Source organism: Prionailurus bengalensis, chromosome C1 (genome assembly GCF_016509475.1).
Source record: "Prionailurus bengalensis isolate Pbe53 chromosome C1, Fcat_Pben_1.1_paternal_pri, whole genome shotgun sequence".
NCBI classification, from domain to species: Eukaryota; Metazoa; Chordata; class Mammalia; order Carnivora; family Felidae; genus Prionailurus; species Prionailurus bengalensis.
In genome coordinates, this window is record NC_057345.1 from 151463160 (window position 1) to 151485000 (window position 21841).

At 34.9% G+C, this 21841-nt stretch overlaps 1 protein-coding gene across 2 annotated transcripts in view; it reads left to right on the forward strand.

Annotated features, from left to right (window-relative positions):
• The window catches only part of PSMD14 (proteasome 26S subunit, non-ATPase 14), a 97960-nt gene that overhangs the window by 8830 nt on the left and 67289 nt on the right, over positions 1 to 21841 (forward strand). For both annotated transcript variants that reach the window (XM_043576891.1, XM_043576892.1), the window contains one exon: positions 383 to 434. In XM_043576891.1, the coding sequence (XP_043432826.1) occupies positions 387 to 434 (48 nt within the window). In that variant the 5' untranslated portion in view covers positions 383 to 386. The remainder of the gene's footprint in view (positions 1 to 382; positions 435 to 21841) is intronic.

Here is a 21841-nt window from a genome sequence, read left to right on the forward strand (position 1 = left end):
ACTCTGGACAAATTGAAGGAAATTCAATCATACATATGATAAGCATTTCAGGCACTTTTTCCTCATTTGGGTACTTTATTAGATAACAATGAGGAAATATAATTAACTTAATGATAGCAAAGTTTTGAAAGTATGCTAAGATTGCTTGTCTTTAAAATCGGGGATAACCCAAAACCAAAGCAGTAAAGTAAGGTCTGTTAATTAGCATGGAAGACAGCTTCTTGAATTAATATGTGGTGTTAATTAACAGGAAGTCTGATGTTGTGTTGTAATTACCACCAATATTTTTGACATACTGAGTGACTGAAGGTGAATTATATAGATAGCAATTGAGTAAACACTTTTGTGCTTAGGAACGTTTTCCTTTGTTTCTGTTTCCTAGAAATATGGACAGACTTCTTAGACTTGGAGGAGGTATGCCTGGACTGGGCCAGGTTAGTATATATAGACCTTTAGTATTTTTTTTGTGTGTAAACTACATGTCTTTCTCTAGTTACCCAAAGAGAAAGAAATCACTCCCAAGAAATTGTCTCACAGATAACCTTATGGTAAGAAGCTTACCTTATTGCCGGTTGTTGTATTGCAACAGTAAATAACATGTGGAGAACATTTTCTATTATCTTAATTATTTTCTCCTAGGAATAAGAATTTTCTACTTTTTAATTTAAAATTTGAGTGTATGTGAGAATTGTCAATCTTGCCTTTTAGTAAAAAAAAAAAAAAGGACTCAAAATGTCATATTTCTGGGTTTACAATGTAGATTTTAGAAGTAGCACATGAAAAAGTAAACATGGCATCCTCTTGGCAACATTGAGAAAACTGACCCATAGAATGTTTGTATGTACAATTTTAAAACTGATGGATTCCTTATAGTAGTTATGATACATGGGTGAATTAATATGTAATATCTCTTGTTTTTTAAATTTGGTATATACGGTTTCTTACATTCCTATTAAAACTAAATTTGTTTTCACTTTTAATACTATATTTACCTTCGTGCTGTTGGGCAAACAGTCTGTAGATAGATTTTTTTTTTTTGTCTCAAAGTATTTATTCTGCTTTTAGCTGAAGAAGAAACTTTTGCCATTTTTTGAGTTCTGCACTGATTATCTTTCCAGTCCTCCATTCACAAAAGTGATAACTATGTGTTGTTCTTTTCCTGAGACTTTTATGTAATATGTTGTTTAATGACCAAATTTTGGGAATTTTTTTTCCTAAAGTTTATTTATTTTCTTAGTAATCTCTACACCCAGTGTGGGGCTTGAACCCACAACCCTGAGATCAAGACTTGCATGCTCTTCTGACTGAGCCAGCCAGGCACCCCTGGGAATATTTTTTTTTTTAATTTTTATTTATTATTATTATTGTTATTATTTTGCCTTCTGTTGGGGCTGGTTTGTAGACCCGAGAATATTTTTATAACCCTTTTTTTTAGTTACCAGCTTTCCCTCATTTCCATATCACTGGCAGTGAGTTTGTCTCCTTCATTTAAAGTAGTCTGTATTTGGTGAAAGAAAGTTTTGTTTGGGATTTCATGGTATTTTCAGTGTGGAGGCACTTTTACCCAAATTCCTTGAGTAGATCTATTATGGCTTCTACTAATAAACTTTCTCCTGTTAGAAAACTGGAATCATTTTGTGATTCTGTATTGCATCCTTGTGTAGACATCAGCTGTTTTTACTTTTATTAGTGTTGAATATTTCTCAGGTTCATTTACTGTCAGCATGTTTCTTTATGATTCTTCATTTTTGTAAGAGCTGTGTAATCCATTCTAAGAGGACTGAGCCTCTCTGAATTTGACCCTTCCAAAGCTGTGTCCATACTTTTATAAGCATTCTAGATAGCCTCTAGAATTCCCTAATGTATTCTGAAATGAGCAATAACAACATTAAGGCATATGAAAGTGTCAGAAGTGAGCTGAGGTAGTATGTAGGTAGGTACTGCAGTTTTACCTGCAAAATGTAGGCAATGGTAATTGCCTTAGTAGAATTTTTTTCTTTTTTTGCCTTAGTAGAAGTTGCAGCAAATTTAAATACCAAAGTAATTTTTCTTAAGCATTAGATGCAATAAATTATATATCCATGCTGGAAATCCAAATCCATGCTGGGGAAATTTCTGGACGTGAAATAAGGTTTTATTGACCACAGATTGAGCTATATTGTATCTCAGTGACCACTGCAAACCTTTGCAGTAAGTGAAAAACTTAAGTTTGGTTCAATAACTTCTCCTTGGTTTCTGATACTTAATCGCCTCATGTGTCCTCTGTATTCTTTTTTGAACTTAAAAATATGTTGTTTGAGAATCTGTTATTTCATGTATGTGTTTCATCTTCCCAGTTAGATGACAAACTCTTAAGGGAGAATTTGTGGAGTGCTAATTTCTGTGATAACTCCTTTATCTAATACTAGTGTGCAATGATTAATTTTTTTCTTAACATTTTATTTTACTCTTGTTCTAGACTTATTTGACAAATACTTAAGTGTTCCTTTTGCAACAAGTGTTATAATAACAAATAATGTTATCATAACAAATGTGTGTTACTTTTCAATAAACAGGAATAAAATGTTGTGTATTGTTTATTTTTAATAAAGACAAAGATATTTGGATTGGTAATAACTACTCTTTCCATTCAATAATGGATAGTAGCCAATAAAAGTAAAAAAGGAGACATAAGCTGCTTTATCCCTCCAAAAATAAATGGGGAATGTTACTTTCTTACTATTTAACAGAAAAGTCATAATGTCGTTACAAATAGGGGCAGAATACTTGCTGGTAAGTTTGCAGATGCCCCTTTTAAAACGTGAGACTACAAACAGAACAGAGTTCTTCATCTTAACAACTCTTAACTGTCTCTGAAATTAAGTGATTTTCTTTTCTCCATGGCTAATCTTTCCACTTATTCTCTGATCCCATCCTCTCTTGAAACTTTGCTCTTTTCAATTGACCCCTTTCTCTGCCTACAAAAATGTTTGTCTTCTGTATCCAGGAACAACAAAACTTCACTGCATTCTGCCATTAAGCCTTTTCTTACATTTATTTCTAAAATTTCTAAAGCAACAGCTTATACTCAAAGATTCTACTTCCTTACCTTTATCGACTCTTGTGAGGTTATATACTGGCCTCTTGCATTACTGTTTTGGAATTGCTCAAATTGCCAAATCTATTGGCCTACTTTAGTTCCCTTTTCACTGGGCTTCATTATTTTAAAACTGTTCACAATGTCTTTATTAAAACTTTACCTTGGTACTTTTTCCTAGTTCTTCATTATTGTGTCCATACCTACAAAACAACTAGAAGCTTTATTTTTTTTAAATATTACATTAAAAAAAACTTTTTTTTAAATGTTTATTTATTCTTGAGACAGAGACAGAGCGTGAACAGGGGAGGGACAGAGAGAGAGGGAGACACAGAATCTGAAACAGGCTCCAGGCTGTGGGCTGTCAGCACAGAGCCCAATGCGGGGCTCGAACCCACGAACTGTGAGATCATGACCTGAGCCGAAGTCAGACGCTTAACCGACTGAGCCACCCAGGCGCCCCTAAATATTACATTTTTAAATGTTAATACTTGAACAGTGATAGGCTAACATCATTAAATCTATCCACAGTCTCCTATATAAACCTATCAGTAATTTGAAGTAGAAACAAGCAGATGTTTTATTAGAACTATTAAAATTTGTAAACTAGTGGCTTTAAATTTCAAATGTATTTTTTTATTTGCTAACGTGCTTACAAACATGAAATTACTGTAAGACGTGAGATGATTTATTAAATGCATGTACTGTTGTAAATTTGGCTACTTGATTGTCTTTATAACTATCCCAACTTAGGTCTTGACTACTAACCTTTCTGCAAGCTGTGAGGACAAAACTCAAGAGATAGGTATAGCTAAAGCATAATCTCCAGTCTCTTAAAGTTTTAGTTTAAGTCTTTGGGTCTATTTTAGCTTTAGAAACAGGGCAGTCTTTTCAGATTTTAATCTTCTCAAGCTTAAAAGTAAATGAATTCTTTTTTTTCTTTTATTATTTATTTATTTTGGGGGAGAGAGAGAGAGAGAGACAGAGAATCCCAAGCAGGCTCCGCACCGTCAGTGCAGAGCCTGATGTGGGGCTTGAACACTCAAACCATGAGATCATGACCTGAGCCAAAATGAAGAGTGGGATGCTTAACCAGCTGAGCCACCCAGGCACCCCAAAAGTAAATGAATTCTTAAGTAAAATGTCGGTAGCATCTGTTGGCTTGTCTTGTATTTGAAATTGTTAGGCCAGTATATTGATTTTCTAAGAACATTGTTACTTAACCTAGGTATCTTACATTTTAGTAGACGCATAGCAATTATGTTTAAGTGTTTGGCACATATTAACTACTTTGAGTGGATACTGGTGCTCATTAAAAACAATATGATTTGTAAGTAGAGTGGATGTGGGGTTTCTAACTTTTTACACAATAAAGGTAAATAAGACAATTGAGAAGATGATGTTTGAGCTAAACTTTGGAATGAGCATATGGCAACACATATTCAAAATGTTGGAGAATAAGTGATGTAAGGGAAAACAGTGAGGAAAGAATCTGGTAAATGAATTTGGAGTAGATTGTGAAAGGGTTGAATGCCATTCCTGTTGATTCTTGCTTTTTCTCCCCATAGGCATTATAGTTTATAAACTTTTTTTTTTTTTTTTTTGTAGCAGAGTTACGAGGTAATTCAATCTGTATTCTTGAAAAGTAATTCTAATGGTAGTTTGCAGAATAGATAGAAAGGAAGAGATTGAAGTCAGAGTCCTCAATTATATGAAATACTTCTGACTTTTAACCTTTCAGGCACATAGTAGGATTTTACTTCTCCATAATTTTTTAAGTTAGCCTGAACGTGATTTTGCTTTGACCAATGGAATGTGAGTTGGAAATTAATAGGTCACTTTTATGTGGAAGCTTTAAGTATGATTTGCCTGTCCTGGTAATCAAGGAAGCATGGAGATCTTTGTTAGCTGGGTCCCTGAGAGGGAATGAAAAACCTGCAAGTCAGAAATCCTGGACTTTTGTGTGAAATGTCCTAATTATTTTGGTCTCTGGTTTTTGTTTTAAGAAACATGATGTAGGCCAAACTAAGCACGTATGCAGACCTGTGTTGCCTATAAGTAAGTTATCAGTCGGTATCTTTTCTGATACAGGCCCTTAGTGATTTCCAGATGCAAAAATAATGGACAATACTATAGATGAATGATCAGAGGAGGCTTTCTGAAAGTGGTGAGATGTAAGCTGAATTTTGAAGGAGTATTTCGGGTAGCGTGATTTAAACAAAATAAGTTCCTGAATTGGATGTGTTCTAGTGTATTTGTTATAACTCTCAAATCCATGCAGTGTATGGCTTTTGTATACATAACTAATAACGAGTTTTCTGTTTCCATGGGTCTTTGAGTAGAAATGTTTGTTCAGTTGTTTGTCTTTTGAATTTTGGTCTAATGTTTTATAGAAAGGATTAACTTAACATAGTAATGGGAAAAAATACTTGGAATAAATGAAGAAATAATACCATTTTCATAGATAAGGAGTTTTAATATCAGATGCCAGTTTTCCAATTTAATCATAAATCCAGTGCAGTTCCAGTAAAAATGTCAACCAGCATTTTCATGGAATTAGAAAACTGATTCTAAAATTCATATAGGTGGGGTACCTGGGTGGTTCAGCTGGTTAAGCGTCCGGCTTCTGTTCAGGTCATGATCTCGTGGTTCATGGGTTCGAGCTCTGCATTGGGCCCTCTGCTGTCAGCACAGAGCCTGCTTTGGATCCTCTGTCTCCCCCTCTGTTTCCCCCTTCCCACCCCCCAAGGGTGCTCTTTATCTCTCTCAAAAATAAACATTTTAAAAAGTATGAAATTCATATAGGAAAAAAATAATCCAAAAATAGCAAAGAAATTGTTAGAAAGGAAAAGGAAACTTGCTCTACCAAAAATCAAAATATATTTTAATATTATATGCCTCAAGTAGTATAATATTGGTATGTAGATAGATCAGTGCAATCAATTAAGAAGTCCAGAAGTAGAATTATGCATATATGGGAACTTGATTTGTGATAGAAATTGTACTAAAAATTAGGAAGGAGAGGCCTGTTCATTAAATGATGCTGGAACAAGTGGCTTTCTATATTGAGGGAAAACTAATAGTAGATTCCTACTTTATTCTATATACAAAGATGTATAGCGCATGGATTGAAGACATGACTATGAAAATCAAACTTTATAAGTTTGGAAGACACACCAATTAGGATGGCTGTTATCCCAAAACAAAACAAAACAACAACAACAACAAAAACAACAAACACAACTAGAAAATCACAATTGTTGATTGGGATGTAGATAATTTGGAACCCTGTGCATTACTGGTAGGAATATAAAATTATGTTACCTCTGTGGAAAACAGTATGGTGGTTCCTCAAAAAATTAAATGTAGCATTACCATATGACACAGTAATTCTATTTCTGCTTATATATCCCAAAGAATTGAAAGCTGGGACTCAAAGATTTTTGTACACCGATGGTCATAGTATTATTCACAGTGGCCAAAAGGTGGAAACAACTTGTATCTTACTGATAGATGAGTAGATAAACAAAATGTGATATGTACATGCTATGGAATATTATTCAGCCTTAAAAAGGAAGGAAAAATCTGACATACCGAATTCAACATGGATAAACCTTGAAGACATGATGCTAGGTGAAATAAGCCAGTCACAAAAGGACAAATATTGAGTGATTCTGCTTATATGAAGTACTAGTCAAATTCACTGAGACAGAAGGTAGAGTGGTTGTTGTAAGGGGTTGGGAGACCTAGTGATGTGGTTGTTAGTGTTTAATGGGTACAGGGTTTCAATTTGGGAAGATGAAAAAATTCTGGAAATGGATAGTGGTGTTGGTGGCACAATAATGTGAATGTGTGAATGTACTTAAAGCCATAGAACTGTATACTTAAAAATGTTTAAATGATAAATTTTGTGTTGTGTGTTTTTTACCACAATAAAATTTTCAATTACTGTATTTTTGTAATGAGATTAATACCTACCGTAGATGTTTCTTAAAAGGATTAAATAAACTAACGTGTCAGTCACACAATAGACAGACCTCATAAAATTTTTTAGAAGAAAATTTTGCCTTTATGACCTCAAAATAGGAAAGCAAAATCATAAGGTTGCTAATTTGACTGCTTCAGTACATTACTATCTCTTGCCCCAGCAAAGACGTAGAAACAAACTTAAAAGACAAGGGATAGAGAAGATGTTTGTAACACATTTGTCTGCAACACATTTAGCAGAACCATAAATCAGTAAGACAATAAAAGACAACCTCAGAAGAAAGAACATGTAATGGCAATTTGTAGAGCAAGAACTGCCAGCAAGTAGGAAAAGATACTCAGCTTCACTGTACATCACAGAAATGAAAATTAGAACAAGTATTAGAGTTTTTTAAAAACAAAAGTCTGTTAAGTGTTAAGATTTTGGAAAGCAAAGATTTTCCCGTAAGTTTTTTCCCTTTGGTTAGGTGTGGGTGTGCAGTATGGGTGTGGGAATTGGTTAAGGATTGTATATCAGTGTTTTAGAACATTACGTGGCAAATAGAGAACCATAAATATACGTTGAATGAACACACTGTGTATGGAGTGTAAATGCTTGAAGTCACTTTGGAAATTAATTTGACGGGTATGTAGTAAAATTGAAAATGCCCTGACTTCTGTGACTCAGCAATTCCATTTATTCACTTTAGAGAAATTCTCACACACATGTGTCAGGACACATGTTTAAGGATATTTATTGTGACATTGTTTAGATTATTGAAAAATTGCAAAACACCTAAATTTCTGTCTGTGGGAAAATGTGTTACTGGGATATAATGGAATGGAATTATTATACTCCAGTTAAAATGGACTAGATTCTTAGACTTATAAACATATGAAGGGAAAAAGTCAGCTTGTAGAGACATATACAATATGAAAGCATTAATGTTAATATAAAACACAATACTTTTTTAAAGGGTACGTAACTTAAGTAAAAGTATAACAAATTCTACAGCAACACTATCGAGTAGAGCTTTCTGCGATGATGGAAATATTCTATATGGACTCTAGTACAATAGCCACTAGCCGTATTTGGCTGTTAAGCACTTGAAATGTGCTTAACAACTGAAGAACTGAATTTTAAATTTTACTTAATTTTAATTTCAATTAATTTAAATTAAGTCTCCTCGTGTAGCTGTTCAGTCCATGAAGTATGCCCAGTGTGATCTGAATTTTTAATTTTAATTAAATTTATTGTTACATGTAGCTAGCAACTACCTTAGGCCTAGATAAACCAACACAAATTCATGAGAAGGGAGGGAGGTAAAAGGAACTTTTACTTCATATATACTGTTTTTTATTTTTACTTTTTTTTTAATTTTTAAAGTTATTTGTTTGTTTTGAGAGAGAGAGCACAAGTGAAAGTGGGGGAGAGCCAGAGAGAGGGAGAGAATCCCAAGCTCTGACAGTGCAGAAGAGCCCGATGTGGGGCTCGATCTCACGAACTGTGAGATCAGTCATGACCTGAGCAGAAACCAAAAGTCAGAAACTTAACCGACTGAGTCACCCAGGTGCCTCTGTTCTCTCTTCTTAATAGACAAATGAACAAACAAAAAATAAGCAAAAGAACAAGTCAGTGAGTACCACTAAATGACGTTAAATAACATTTTCTTGTACTTTTTTAAATGCTGATTTATTTTTGAGAGAGAGAGGGAGACACAGAATCCAAAGCAGGCACCAGGCTCCGAGCTGTCAGCACAGAGCCTGACTCGAGGCTTGGACCCACAAACTGTGAGATCATGACCTGAGCCGAAGTCGGACGCTTAACTGACTGAGTCACCCAGGCACCCCTCCTTTAGTACTTTTTTTTCAACGTTTATTTATTTTTGGGACAGAGAGAGACAGAGCATGAACGGGGGAGGGGCAGAGAGAGAGGGAGACACAGAATCGGAAACAGGCTCCAGGCTCTGAGCCATCAGCCCAGAGCCTGATGTGGGGCTCGAACTCACGGACCGCGAGATCGTGACCTGGCTGAAGTCAGACGCTTAACCGACTGCGCCACCCAGGCGCCCCCTGTAGTACTTTTTTTAAAAAGTCACCAAGTAAAACAAAACCAGAAATGCATCTTAATTTATTTTTCAGTACTTCTTTTTCATGCCTTGCTTAGGCATTCCATATAAATCTAGAGAGGTTGCCAGAGGCTAGACTATGTAGGGCCTTGTAGAAGATGCTTTTCCAACTGATTGGAAATCATTAGAGATTTTTCAGCAAAGGAGTTAATGCTTGAAACATTTTTTAAAAACCTGGGTACTCTGGAGAGGAGAGGTAAGATGGCAAGAATGGAAGCAGAGACAAAAAGGCTACTACAGCACTATTTTAAGATAAATTACAGATTTTCATAAAAGGCTTTTTTTTATATGTTCCTTGAGCTCTTTAGCTTGTTTTGACAACTTTTATATACTGATGGATGCTTCTGGTTACCTTTTTTTTTCTTTGATTCTTTGAGTATTCTATCCTTAGGTGATCCTCTGAACACTTACAAAGAGCCCTTCTAAACATTGGTAGATTAATTTGGCCATTTTTCTGCCTATTAAGAAGTAGGGAAGGGTCAAGAAATTGTATTTGTTTTCTTTGCTTAACTACAAATAAATAGTGATTTTGCTTTAGAAACAAAGCAAAAATATAATATGCCTTTATTTTTTTCATTTGCTGTGCTTGCCAGGTAATAATTCTATTATTTTTAAAGTATAGTTCCTAATTATTCATGTACTTGAGCTGGTGTTTCTACTGTAGAAAATTAGGAAAGGTCAGGTCAATAGCAAGCTAATTAGAGTATACTCTTTCTAGTTGTCATTGTAATGTAATTCTGCTGAATAGATATTAAGCCCCATGAAAAATGTGGTGCTCTTGAGAGGTCTCAAATCTACTCTTGAGAGTTCTCAAGTAAAAGGAAAACAAATTCCTGGCGGGTGCATTGTGGTTACTTTCTGTCATCTTGTTTGAACTTTCTAGTGAGTGGTCTTTCAAGGGGAAAGATCTTTGACACTTGTGAATGTTAAACTTCTAATTTGATGTGAAATTACCATAAATGGTTTTGTTTGAGTTCTTTAAGGGGAGCAGTTATTTTCTTCTTTCTTTTTTCTTTTTCTTTTAATTAAAATTTTTTTTCCATTTTTTTAAGTTTATTTATTTATTTTGAGAGAGATAGGAGACAGTGCGAGCGGGGAGGGGCAGAGAGAGAGAATCCTAGGCAGGCTTCACACTGTCAGCACAGAGCCCGATGTGGGGCTTGAACCCCACAACCGTGAGATGATGACCTTAGCCGAAATCAAGAGTTGGATGCTCAAACCGACTGAGCCACCCAGGTGGCCCGGGGAGCAGTTATTTTCAATTACAGTGAGATTATCTTCCAAACTTACATTCTGATGAAATAGAGCATCAAAATTATGAGGAAAAATGAAACATTAAAATTTTAAATTTGAAGTCAAATATATGACGGACCAAGACATTTGATACCATTTTTGGTAGAAAAAGTATATGGGATGAGAAATAAGAGAAGATACCCCTGTTTAATATAGGAAACTAAGATATTGCAATGTAATCTCAATATGCCAAATGTGTGGGATGTTACGATCTTGAAAATCTGGTGTATGTCGTTTTCTTCCCTACCCTCAACATTGTTTTGCGTATTTGATTTATTGGCCGTCTTGCTCATTTGGAGCACTGATCTTTGGGTTTCCAGTTTTAAACTTTTGTGATGTAACTTGTAACTTTTCAGATCATATTACCATTTGGACAGTTTTCTAGATAAAATACTAATACTCATTTAAAATCTGGACAGATATGGTTAGTGTTCTCTCCCACAACACATTCAAGGTGGTTCTTTGTTGGATGTTATCTGGGTTGAGTGCCGGGGAAGCATATGCCACCAGAGCAGGGCAATAGTCTCCCTCAGGCAGCTTCCCAGCGCTGCTCTTCACACTGCTGGTGGTTTCACGGGCTCTTCCTGCCGGGACACTGAATGCCTATGTTGAGCACAATGGGAAGGCTTAGGGACAATAAAGAATAAATTAATGATTTTGATAGTTACACTTTTCTCTTACTCCTGTGTACATTTTCCCTCTTTTCACCCAAATACATTCTTACCTGCCTATGGTAGCTCTCTGTTAATTAGTTCTTTGTTCTCTAGCATTCTAAACACCAGAGCCTAAGTAATTAATTGAAAGCAAAATGCCAATCAAAAGTAGATAAACTAACAAAATCTAGTTTTGGTAAGGCACCCTTTAATGTTTTATAGAAAAGGTGTTCTTTTACTTCATGGAAACTGCTTATTTCATTACCTAGTAGAATATATTTTTGTTATCTTTAAATAGCCATATCAGTATAGGGAGACCATTTTGATTTTACTTTAGTTTGCACCTGGTTCCACAGTTTCAGGCTATTATTTCCTTCCCATTTTACCCTCTGATTTCTATTTAAATTTTTTTTAATTTTTAATTTTTTATTTTAGAGAGAGTGAGGGAGAACGTGAAATGGGGAAGGGGGCAGGAGAGAGAGAAAGAGAGACAGACAGAGAGAGAGAGAGAGAGAGAGAGAGAGAGAGAGAGAGAATATTAAGCAGGCTCCACACTGAGCAGGGCTTGATCCTACAACCCTGGGATCGTGACCTGAGGCAAAATCAACAGTTGGATGGATGCTCAACCTACTGAGCCACCTAGGCACTCCCCTAGTTTCTGTGTTATAGACTAAATGAGATCTTTGAACATTTTATAGTTCAGTCTTTCAACAAGGCTCTTCCTTAGGGGTTTCCTTCAGGGCTGTGAAAATTGTAGCAATATAGGGAGATAGCCAAATACTCCGAAGAGGGAATGTAATTGTCAGTGGGGTCTAGGGCAAGTGTATGGATCCATAAAGAGAAACCACATATTTTTACAGTTATCAGGATTCCCCTAGAATTTATAGAAGTGGTCTTATACCGAATATGGACAAATGCCGAATGCTTCCCATGTTTTGATGTGAGCTGTTCTATGTACTTAATCTCCTCATTTAATCCTCATAACAATCCTATATGAATGGGGATAATTATTCCTGTATTATAGGGTTGAGTCACAGAACTAAGAAGTGAAGTTAGACTTGGAACACAAGTCTGATGCCAAAGTCTATTCTATATCAACAACATCTATATCAGGTAGATAATCTTATAGTGTTGTCATTGGCTACTTGCTTCATAAATTAAAAAATCTTAATTAGTCTGGAAATTTTTATTGCAAAATGTAGGTGAAGAGTAAGATGCTTGCTTTTTAAATTTTTAGGAAACCTAAAATATTGGAGAGGATTTTTCTTTATTGTGACATGTAATATCAATTTCATGTTTTAAGAATATTTAGGGATTGACTGCTTATTTCATTTTATTCCCTATGATAATGTATAATGTATACCTTGATATATTGGCAAAAGCAGAGTATACAAATAGGACAACTTTTTAAAGAAGGTTTATGTTCCTTTCTCCTTTTAGTTTATAAAACATTTTCCTTACTATTCAGAAATTGATTAGTGCTCTAAATTGACTGCCAAAATAAAGTTGTTATATTAAAAAAATTACTTTTGGAAAGACGTTCTTTACTAAGTGAATTTGAATGACCAGTCTTGTTGTACCTTGACTTGTAATAATGAAAGAAGAGGTACAGAGAGCTGTTTTATTTGAATAATAGACTTGCCAATTAGCCATCAAGTGCTTCCATCTGTGAAATTTTTGATCAGATGGGTTAGCTGGGATGTTTCCAGACTAGGGCATCATAAATGGCACTTGAAAACTGTCACTTTGATGATGAGGTTTCAAGTATTACACTGCTTGATGCTGTGGAACCTTTTTTTTCCTTTTGCAGTACCATGTTTTTTTAGAACATACTGATCCCACTTATGAATTCTGTGGCATCAAGAGAACTTGGGAGACCTGCCACTGATGTAAAGTTCTGCTTAATCTGCTGCTCTGCCCTGTGCTGAGATTAGTTTTTAAACCAGAGTATTAACAGCTTCTTTAATGGCCTGCACAGTAACGTTGGTTGGAGATCTGACTGGCACAAGCAGGCGATGCTCATTGCCCATGAACCATGAAGCTGGCACACACTGGCAAGTTTCTTTGTACTTTCCTGGTAACATACATTCATTTTCAAACGTCTCCCTCCCTTAAATAAATGTAGAGTAGTCTGAGGCCACTTAAGTGTTGAGATTTCTACATGTAGCAGTTGTATGGAATGAATTGAACATCTGTCTTGTATATTTTTTAGGATTTAAATTACTTACTGGTAATTATTACATTTTAAGATTTGTTTAGTAATTTGGAAATATAGATTTCTGGAATAATTGTCATATGTTTTTTTCTCACTGTGCCATATCTTCCTTGCTTGGTCTTATAATTAAAAAAATTTTTTTTAATCTTTGTTTTTGAGAGAGAAAGAGACAGAGTGCGAGCAGGGGAGGAACAGATAGAGAGGGAGACACAGAATCCAAAGCAGGTTCCAGGCTCTGAGCTGCCAGCACAGAGCCCGATGCAGGGCTTGAATCCACAAACTATGAGATCATGACATGAGCCGATGTCAGACACTTAACCGATTGAGCCACCCAGGTGCCTGCTTGGTCTTATATTTTATAGGATGTTTTCCTTAGTAAGTTGACTTCTTCGAATGCTTGTGGATATGGTTAGATTATGGAGTCCCTCTCTGGTCCTCAATTTGTGTAGGGACATATTCATGCCTTTGTCATTTTGTGGACACCAGCCTGGCTTTCTCTCTGCCTTGGCACAGATCTCTGATCTGTCTAAACTCCCTGAGAAAGGCAGTAGGCAACGATGAAAGCCCACATTCTGGAACTAAACTAGATCTGAATGGCCTAGAGAGACTAGAGAAAATGACAATACAGTAATATCATCCTCAGTCCCTTCAACCTCTCTGAGTGGACTTTGTCCCAGTGAGAAAAAAGTATCAATTCAAATGTTTTGTTGTTTGTTATTTTGGATTACCTAACCACTGTGCCCTTTTTTTATTCTTAGGTTTGGCTTTTCTTCCCTCTCCTAGGCAAAAATGTCCAGGAGTTCATAAATAGCATTGATTAAGCAACAGGTTTCCATTTTTGAGGCATATGGCAATTAAGTAACTATGACATTTGAAGGAAAAAATAATGATTTCAGAGTGGAACTGAATGACTTGCTTTTAGGTGTTCCTATGTAGAGCCTTAAACAACAGTATAAATGGATGTGACAGAGTGTGATCTTTGCCTTCCTTCCCAAAAGAATAGAATTTTCCCCTGGGCGTTTTGACCACAGCTTTAATGCTCTGTAATAAGTTTTGGTTGACTTTATTTTTTTTCCTGTCCCCGTTCCTTTAATTCCTCTGAAATAAGAACTCTGTAATCTTTTGGTTGGTATCCCAATTGTATTGGGCATAGATGAATGTTTAATGACGTTAAGGCAGAGGTCAGTAGTATTTCTAGGAAATCTTGGAGAGATGTTTCCTATCTCTTAATCTCTTATCTGTTATGCCTCAGAACTTCTGAGATTTTTATGCTTCTAACCAGCATAAATCAAGGAGTTTTTTTGAGAACTGAACAAAGTAGTTTTAAATAGTTACTTTTAAATAGGTAGTATGACTTCTTACAGAGTTCAGAAGTTAGAACTGTTTATAAGTTGAATAAATGCCTTGCCATTTCTGTCATCTTCTCTAGAAACAACCACTGTTAGCAGTTTCTGTCCTTCTAGAGATACTCTGTATTAGTGCTGTCCAAGTAGCACCTTCCGTGAACAAAGAAACATGTTATACATAGCTGTGCAATATGGTATCCACTAGCCACATGTGGCTGTTGAGCCCTTGAAATATGGGTGGTATGACTGAAGAACTAAATTTTTAAATTTAATTTTAAATAATTTAAGTTTAAAAGTTTATTAGAGAGAGAAAAAATGAACCAGCAGGGGAGGGGCAGAGAGAGAGGAAGACAGAGGATCTGAAGCAGGCTCTGTGCTGAATGCAGAGAGCTAAATATGGGACTCGAACTCATAACCAATAAGATCATGACCTGAGCCAAAGTTGGACGCTTAACTGACTGAGCCACTCAGGGGCCCCTCAATAATTTAAGTTTAAATAACTACAATTTAGCCAGTGGGTACTGTATTGGACAGTGGGAATATACATACTTAATAGTATATCCTGGATATTGTCCCCTCCCATATTCAGTACCTATAAAGCTACCTCATTTTTCTTTAAGTGATTGTTTGCTATCCCCTTTTATGGATGAACCATGACTTATTTAACCAGTCTTCTGTTGATGCACACTTAGGTTGTTTCTTTTTTTTTTTTTTTTTTTAGTATTTATTTATTTTTGAGAGAGCGAGAGAGACAGAGCATGAGCAGGGGAAAGACAGAGAGAGGAGACACAGAATCTGAAGCAAGCTCCAGGCTCTGAGCTGTCAGCACAGAGCCTGACATGGGTCTCAAACCCATGAACTGGTGAGATCATGACCTGAGCCAAAGTTGGATGCTTAATCGACTGAGCCACCTAGGCGCTCCTAGTTTGTTTCTCGTATTAATGTTTATGAAAAGATACTTACTACAACATTGGCAGCTTTGAATTTTTAGGTGTCACCACTTACCTTGATCACTTTGCACACATTGGTTAACTTCTTTGAGCCCCAGCTTCCTCATTTATACTACAGGCACTATAGTACTTATTTTGCAGGATTATGTGATTATTAGAAGTAATGTTAGGTAATGGACCTCCAGAATGGTGCTAGAAACCCATATTAGGAGTGGTAGATAATGATAGCCTTACCGTTAACTTATTTTAATAATGAAACCATAACAACTCAGGACTGTATTTAATGTTGAATTATGGCAGAACATTCAAAAGGCTTCAGTTAGCCTAATTTAGGTTTGTAAGTGCAGATAGTTTCCACCTTTTATTCAGCCGACTTCTCTGAATTGTATATAGCCATCTGTAGATTACTTTTCATTTGCTAATCTAGAACTTTTTTATATCAGCTGGCAAGTTGTACATTTCAAGCTCTTACATAGTGCCTTCTTTGTCAGACAATGGTTAAATTTAAGCAGGGTCACTGATTTTTTTTTTTTTTTGGTAGTTGACATTCAACATTATATTAATTTCAGATGTACAACATAGTGATTTAGCATTTCTTTGCATTACAAAGTGATGTAGCTGCCATCTGTCACCATATGAAGTTTTCATAATGTTATTAACTCTGTTCCCTGTGCTATACATTGCTTCCTCACATATTATTTATCTTATAACTAGAAGTTTGTACCTTTTAATCTCCTTCCCCTATTTCGCCCTCCACCCCTCTTCCTTGGCAACCACCAGACTGTTCTCTGTATCTAAGAGTCTGTTCTATCTTGTTTTATTCATTTGTTTTGTTTTTAGATTCCACATGTAAGTGAGATTATATGTATTTCTCTGACTTATTTCACTTAGTATAATACCCTCTAGGTCCATCCATGTTGTTGCAAATGACAAGATTTGATTCTTTTTTGTGGTTGAGTGATTTTCCATTGTATATATACTACAGCTTTATCCATTCATCTGTGGATGAATGCTTAGGTTGATTCCATATCTTGGCTATTGTAAATAATGCTGCAGTGAACATAGGGGTGCATATATCTTTTTTAATTAGTGTTTTTGTTTTCTTCAGATACATATCAAGGGATGGAATTGCTGGATCATATGGCAGTTGTATTTTTAATTTTGGAGGGAACCTCCATATTGTTTTTCATAGTAGCTGCACTAATTTACATTCCCACCAACAATGCACAAGGGTTCCTTTTCCTCCACATCTTTGCCAACATTTGTTTTTTCTTGTCTTTTTCATAATAGCCATTCTGACAGGTGTGAGATGATATTTCATTGTGATTTTGATTTACATTTCCCTGATGATTAGTGATGTTTCATGTGTCTCTTGGCCATCTGTATGTTTTCTTTGGAGAAATATCTATTCATGTGCTCTGCCCATTTTTAAATTACATTGTTTTTTGGTATTGAGTTGTGTGCGTTCTTTATATATTTTGGATATATATCCCCTTATTTATATCATTTGTAAATATCTTCCATTCAGTATGTTGCCTTTTTGTTTTTTGGTTTTTTTGTTGTTTTTGTTGCTATGCACAAGCTTTTTTATTTTGACGTAGTACCATGTGTTTATTTTTGCTTTTGTTGCCCTTGCCTGAAGAGACATCCAAAAAAAAATATTGCTCAGACTGATGTCCAAAAGCTTATTGCCTATGTTTTCTTCTAGTTTTATGGTTTGCGGCCTTACATTTAAGTCTTTCATCTATTCTGAGTTTATTTTTGTATATGGTGTAAGAAAGTTGTCTTGTTTCATTGTTTTGCATGTAGTTGTCCAATTTTCCCAATATTTTTTATTGAAGAGACTGTTCTTTCTCCATTGTTTCTTGCCTTCTTTGTTGTAGATTAATTGATCGTATAATCATGGGTTTATTTCAGGGTTCTTTATTCTGTTCCATTGATATGTGTGTCCATTTTTGTGCCAGTACCATATAGCTTTGACTACTATAGCTTTGTAGTATTGTTTACATTTGGAACATTATATACCTCCAGCTCTTTTGTTCTTTCTCAAGATTGCTTTGGCTATTCATGGTTTTTATGGTTCCTTACAAATTTTAGGATTATGTATTTGTTCTAGTCCTGTGAAAAATGTCATTGGTATTTTGGTAGGGATTGAACTGAATCTGTAGATTGCTTTGGATAGTATGGACATTTTAACAATATTAATTCTTCTAATCCATGAACATGGTATATCTTTCGATTTATTTGTGTCATCTTTAATTTCTTTCATCAGTGTTTTATAGTTTTCAGAGTACAGGTTTTTCACCACCTTGGTTAAATCTACTTCTAGATATTTTATTCTTCTGGTGCAATTGTAAATGGGATTGTTTTCTTAATTTCTCTTTCTGACAGTTCATTAATAGTTCATAGAAAGAGAACATTTTAATTTTGTATCTTGCAGCTTTATTGAATTTATTCTAATAGTTTCTGGTGGAGTCTTTAAGTTTTTCTATATGTAGTATCTTGTTACCTACAAATAGTGACAACTTTTCTGATTTGGATGCCTTTTATTTCTTTTTGTTCTGATTGCTGTGGCTAGGACTTATAATGTATTGAATTAAAGCAGGTCACTCTGTTAATATAACACTGTATTTGAATATTTTATGGTATATTGGAATATTGGTGAATAACAGGGATATAAAAAGGCGGTAATACTATTTAGAAGCAGCTGTAGATCCTAAAATTATATGGATTATGGAAGCATATTATGAGTTTTGTTATAATTTTTTTTCTTTAGTATTTTCAGTGCTGTTGCTTATTTGAAATAAAACCTATAGAGTTATATTGAAGAAGTAAACTTTTTTGAGCACAGTGTATATCTCTTTATTAAGGTTTTAAATTTTTCTCAGCAATTTTTTGTAGTTAAATGTACAGAATTTTCATGTTATATTATATTTATGTTATATTTCATATTTTTGATGCTATTATAATAAGTAATTTTATTTCATTGATTATGTTGTCTGTAAAACAGTTTTACTTCTTTCTTTCTAATCTGGATGCCTTTTATTTCTTTTTTTTGCTGAACTGACTGGAACCTGCAGTTAAATGGTGAATAGATGTAAAAGTGGGCTTTCCTGTCTTGTTCCTGATCTCAGAGAAAGCATTCATTCTTTTACCATCAAGTGTATTAGCTATGTGTTTTTAAATAGGTGGTTTTTATCAGGTTACAGAAGTTGCTCTTTAGTTTTACTTTATTTAGCTTTCATCTAGAATGGATATTGGCTTTGTTAGATTCTTCTTTTGCTTTTGTTGAGATGATCACATTGACCCTTTATCATTATATAATGAGCTTCTTTAAATTGTTATTAACACAGATTCCAGTTTTCTTTTTATTTAGTGGTAATGTGGTACATTTTTTCCAGTGAATTTATTTGGGTCTTTATTTAACCTACTTTCAGTACCTTATAAGCAGCATATAGGTGGGTCTTGTTTGTCTTCAATCTAGTTTGCTAATCTTGGCTTTATGTTTTATTTCTTTTATTTTTTCTTTTATTTATTTCTTTGTTCCTTCCTTCCTTCCTTCCTTTTTAAGTTTATTTATTTTGAGAGAGAGAGAGAGAATGAGTGGGGGAGGGACAGAGAGAGAGGGAGAATCCCATGTAGACTCTGCACTGTCAGCACAGAGCTGATGCAGGGCTCAAATTCATGAACTGAGATCATGTCTGAGCTGAAATCAAGTTGAATGCTTAACCGTCTGAGCCACCCAGGTGCCCCAATCTTGGCTTTTTAATTGAGATATTTAGGTCATGTATATTTAATGTAATTATTGATATGGTTACATTTAAATCTATGATATTACTGTTTACCTATTTTTCTCATATTACAATTTACCTATTTTTCTCAAATATACATGACATAAAATTTACCACTTTAACCATTCTTAAGTATACAGTTCAATGGCATTCGGCATATTTTCATTGTTGTACAGTCCACCACCATCCATGTCCAGAACTTCTTTATCTTCCCAGACAGAAACTCTGTACTTATTAAACAATAATTCCTCATTCCCCTCTCTCCCAAGTCCTTGGCATGCAGCAGGAGAGGGGCAGAGAGAATGGTGAGAGAATCCCAAGCAGGCTTCACGAACTTGAGATCATGACCTGAGCTGAAATCAATGCTAAACTGACTGAGCCACCCAGGCACCCCAGGACATAACATTTTTTACATGCTGGTCTATTGCCCATTTAAACAATTGAGTTATTTTTCTTTTTAATATTGTGTTGTAAATATTATATTTTATATATTTTATATTAAAGATCTAAATATCTTTATATATTATGTTTATATGCTCTTTTATATAGTTTGCAAATATTTTATTCGAATCCATGGGTTATCTTTTCACTTTCTTGATGGTAACTTTTGAAACACTAAAATTTTTCATACTTATTTGAAGTCCAGTGTATCAGTTTTCTCTTTTATAACTTGTGCCTTTGATGTTGTACCAAGAAATCACTGTCTAACCAAAGTTCGGGAAAAATTACTCCTCAGTTTTCTTCTAAGAGTTTTATGATTTTAGCTCTTAAATTTATCTTTGTGATCCACTTTGTGCATGTTGTGAGGTGGGGATCATGCTTTTGCATGTAAATATTCTTAGCACCATTGAAAAAACTCTTCCTATTGAATTGTGTTGGTCCCTTTGTTAGGATTTATTTCTGAAATTTTAATTCTGTTTTATTGATCTCTGTATTTGTCCTTACTGTACTGTAATACTTTTAAGATTTTTCTCTTTATCACTGGTTTTTAGTTATGGTGTGCTCTATGTTGATGTTGTTCATGTTTCTTGTGCTTGTGATTCTTTGAGATTCCTGTATCTGTAGGCTTATTATTTTCATCAAGTTTCAACAAATTTTGAATTACTTCTTTAAATATTTTTCTGTTCTCCTACCACCTATCCACCATTCAAGGATCCCAAAGACATGTATATTTTTTCTCATTGTAGTTGACCTATAGTTCATTTATGGTTTCTGTTAATTTTTTTTCCTATCTTTTTGGTCTCTGTGTTTCATTTTCTATTGCTGTGTCTTCAAGTTAACTCATTTGTGTGTGTGTGTGTGTGTGTGTATGATTTAATCTTCCATTTATCCCATCTAGTGTATTTTTTATCTTAATATTTTTTCACCTTTTGGTCACCCATGGGCACCCTAGGGTTAAAGCGCTACCATGCCTCTCAGAATTCACCCCTACTTCATCCTATTACCACTGATAAAATTACAGTTTTCACCTCAGGAACTTTTATTTGGGTTGTTTTATGTCTTCCATGTCTCCACTTTTTAACAATTATAACATTTTAGTATCCTTGTCTGCTAATTTTATTATCTTTGTCAGTTCTGAATTGGTTTCGATTGATCTTTGCATGCCTGGTCATTTTTCACTAGTGCCTAACATTGTGAATTTTGCCTTGTATGCTGGCTGTCTTTTATTCTCGTAAATATTCTTGATATTTATTATGGAATGCAGTAAGTTACTTCAATCTGTTTGATTCTTTCTAGTTTTGCTTTTAAAAATTATTAGGTGAATTTGGAGCAGTGCCTAGTTTGGGGCTCATTATTTTCCACTATTGAGGCAAGACCCTTCTGTCTAATTAATGCCTCTGCATTTGGAGATTTTTCAGTTTTGTTGGTGGGAACAGGCACTATTGCCAGTGCTATAGGAGAGGTAAGTATTCTTCTCTCTAATCCTTTTGGGTGGTTCTTTCCTCAGCTCCTGGTAGTTTCTTCATACATGTGCTTATCAGTACCCAGCTGAATACCCAAGAAGGAACCTCAAGGTCTCTAGGGTTTTCTCTCTTAGCAGCTATTTTCTCAGCTATTATCAGTACTCTGCCCTGATAGCTCTGGCTGCTTTGGTCTCGCAGTAATCTCAGCTCCATCACCTCAACTCAGAGGGTCCACTAGATTCTGCCTGTTTTCCTTTCCCCTGCACTGTAGCCTGGAAACTATCTTAAGGCAGTCAGCTTGGGTGGTAGTAAGGTTCATCTCTGTGTTGCCCTGTTCTCAGAAATCATAGTCCTTTATTACTTGATCAACCATGTCTTATAAACTATTGTTTTATATAATTTTATCTTTTTATTTGTTTTAAGTGGGAATGTAAATTTAGTCTCTGTTATTATATCTTGGACATAAGCAGATCTCTCTTTTATTTACTTTTTATTTTAAAAAAAAAAATTTTTTTTTC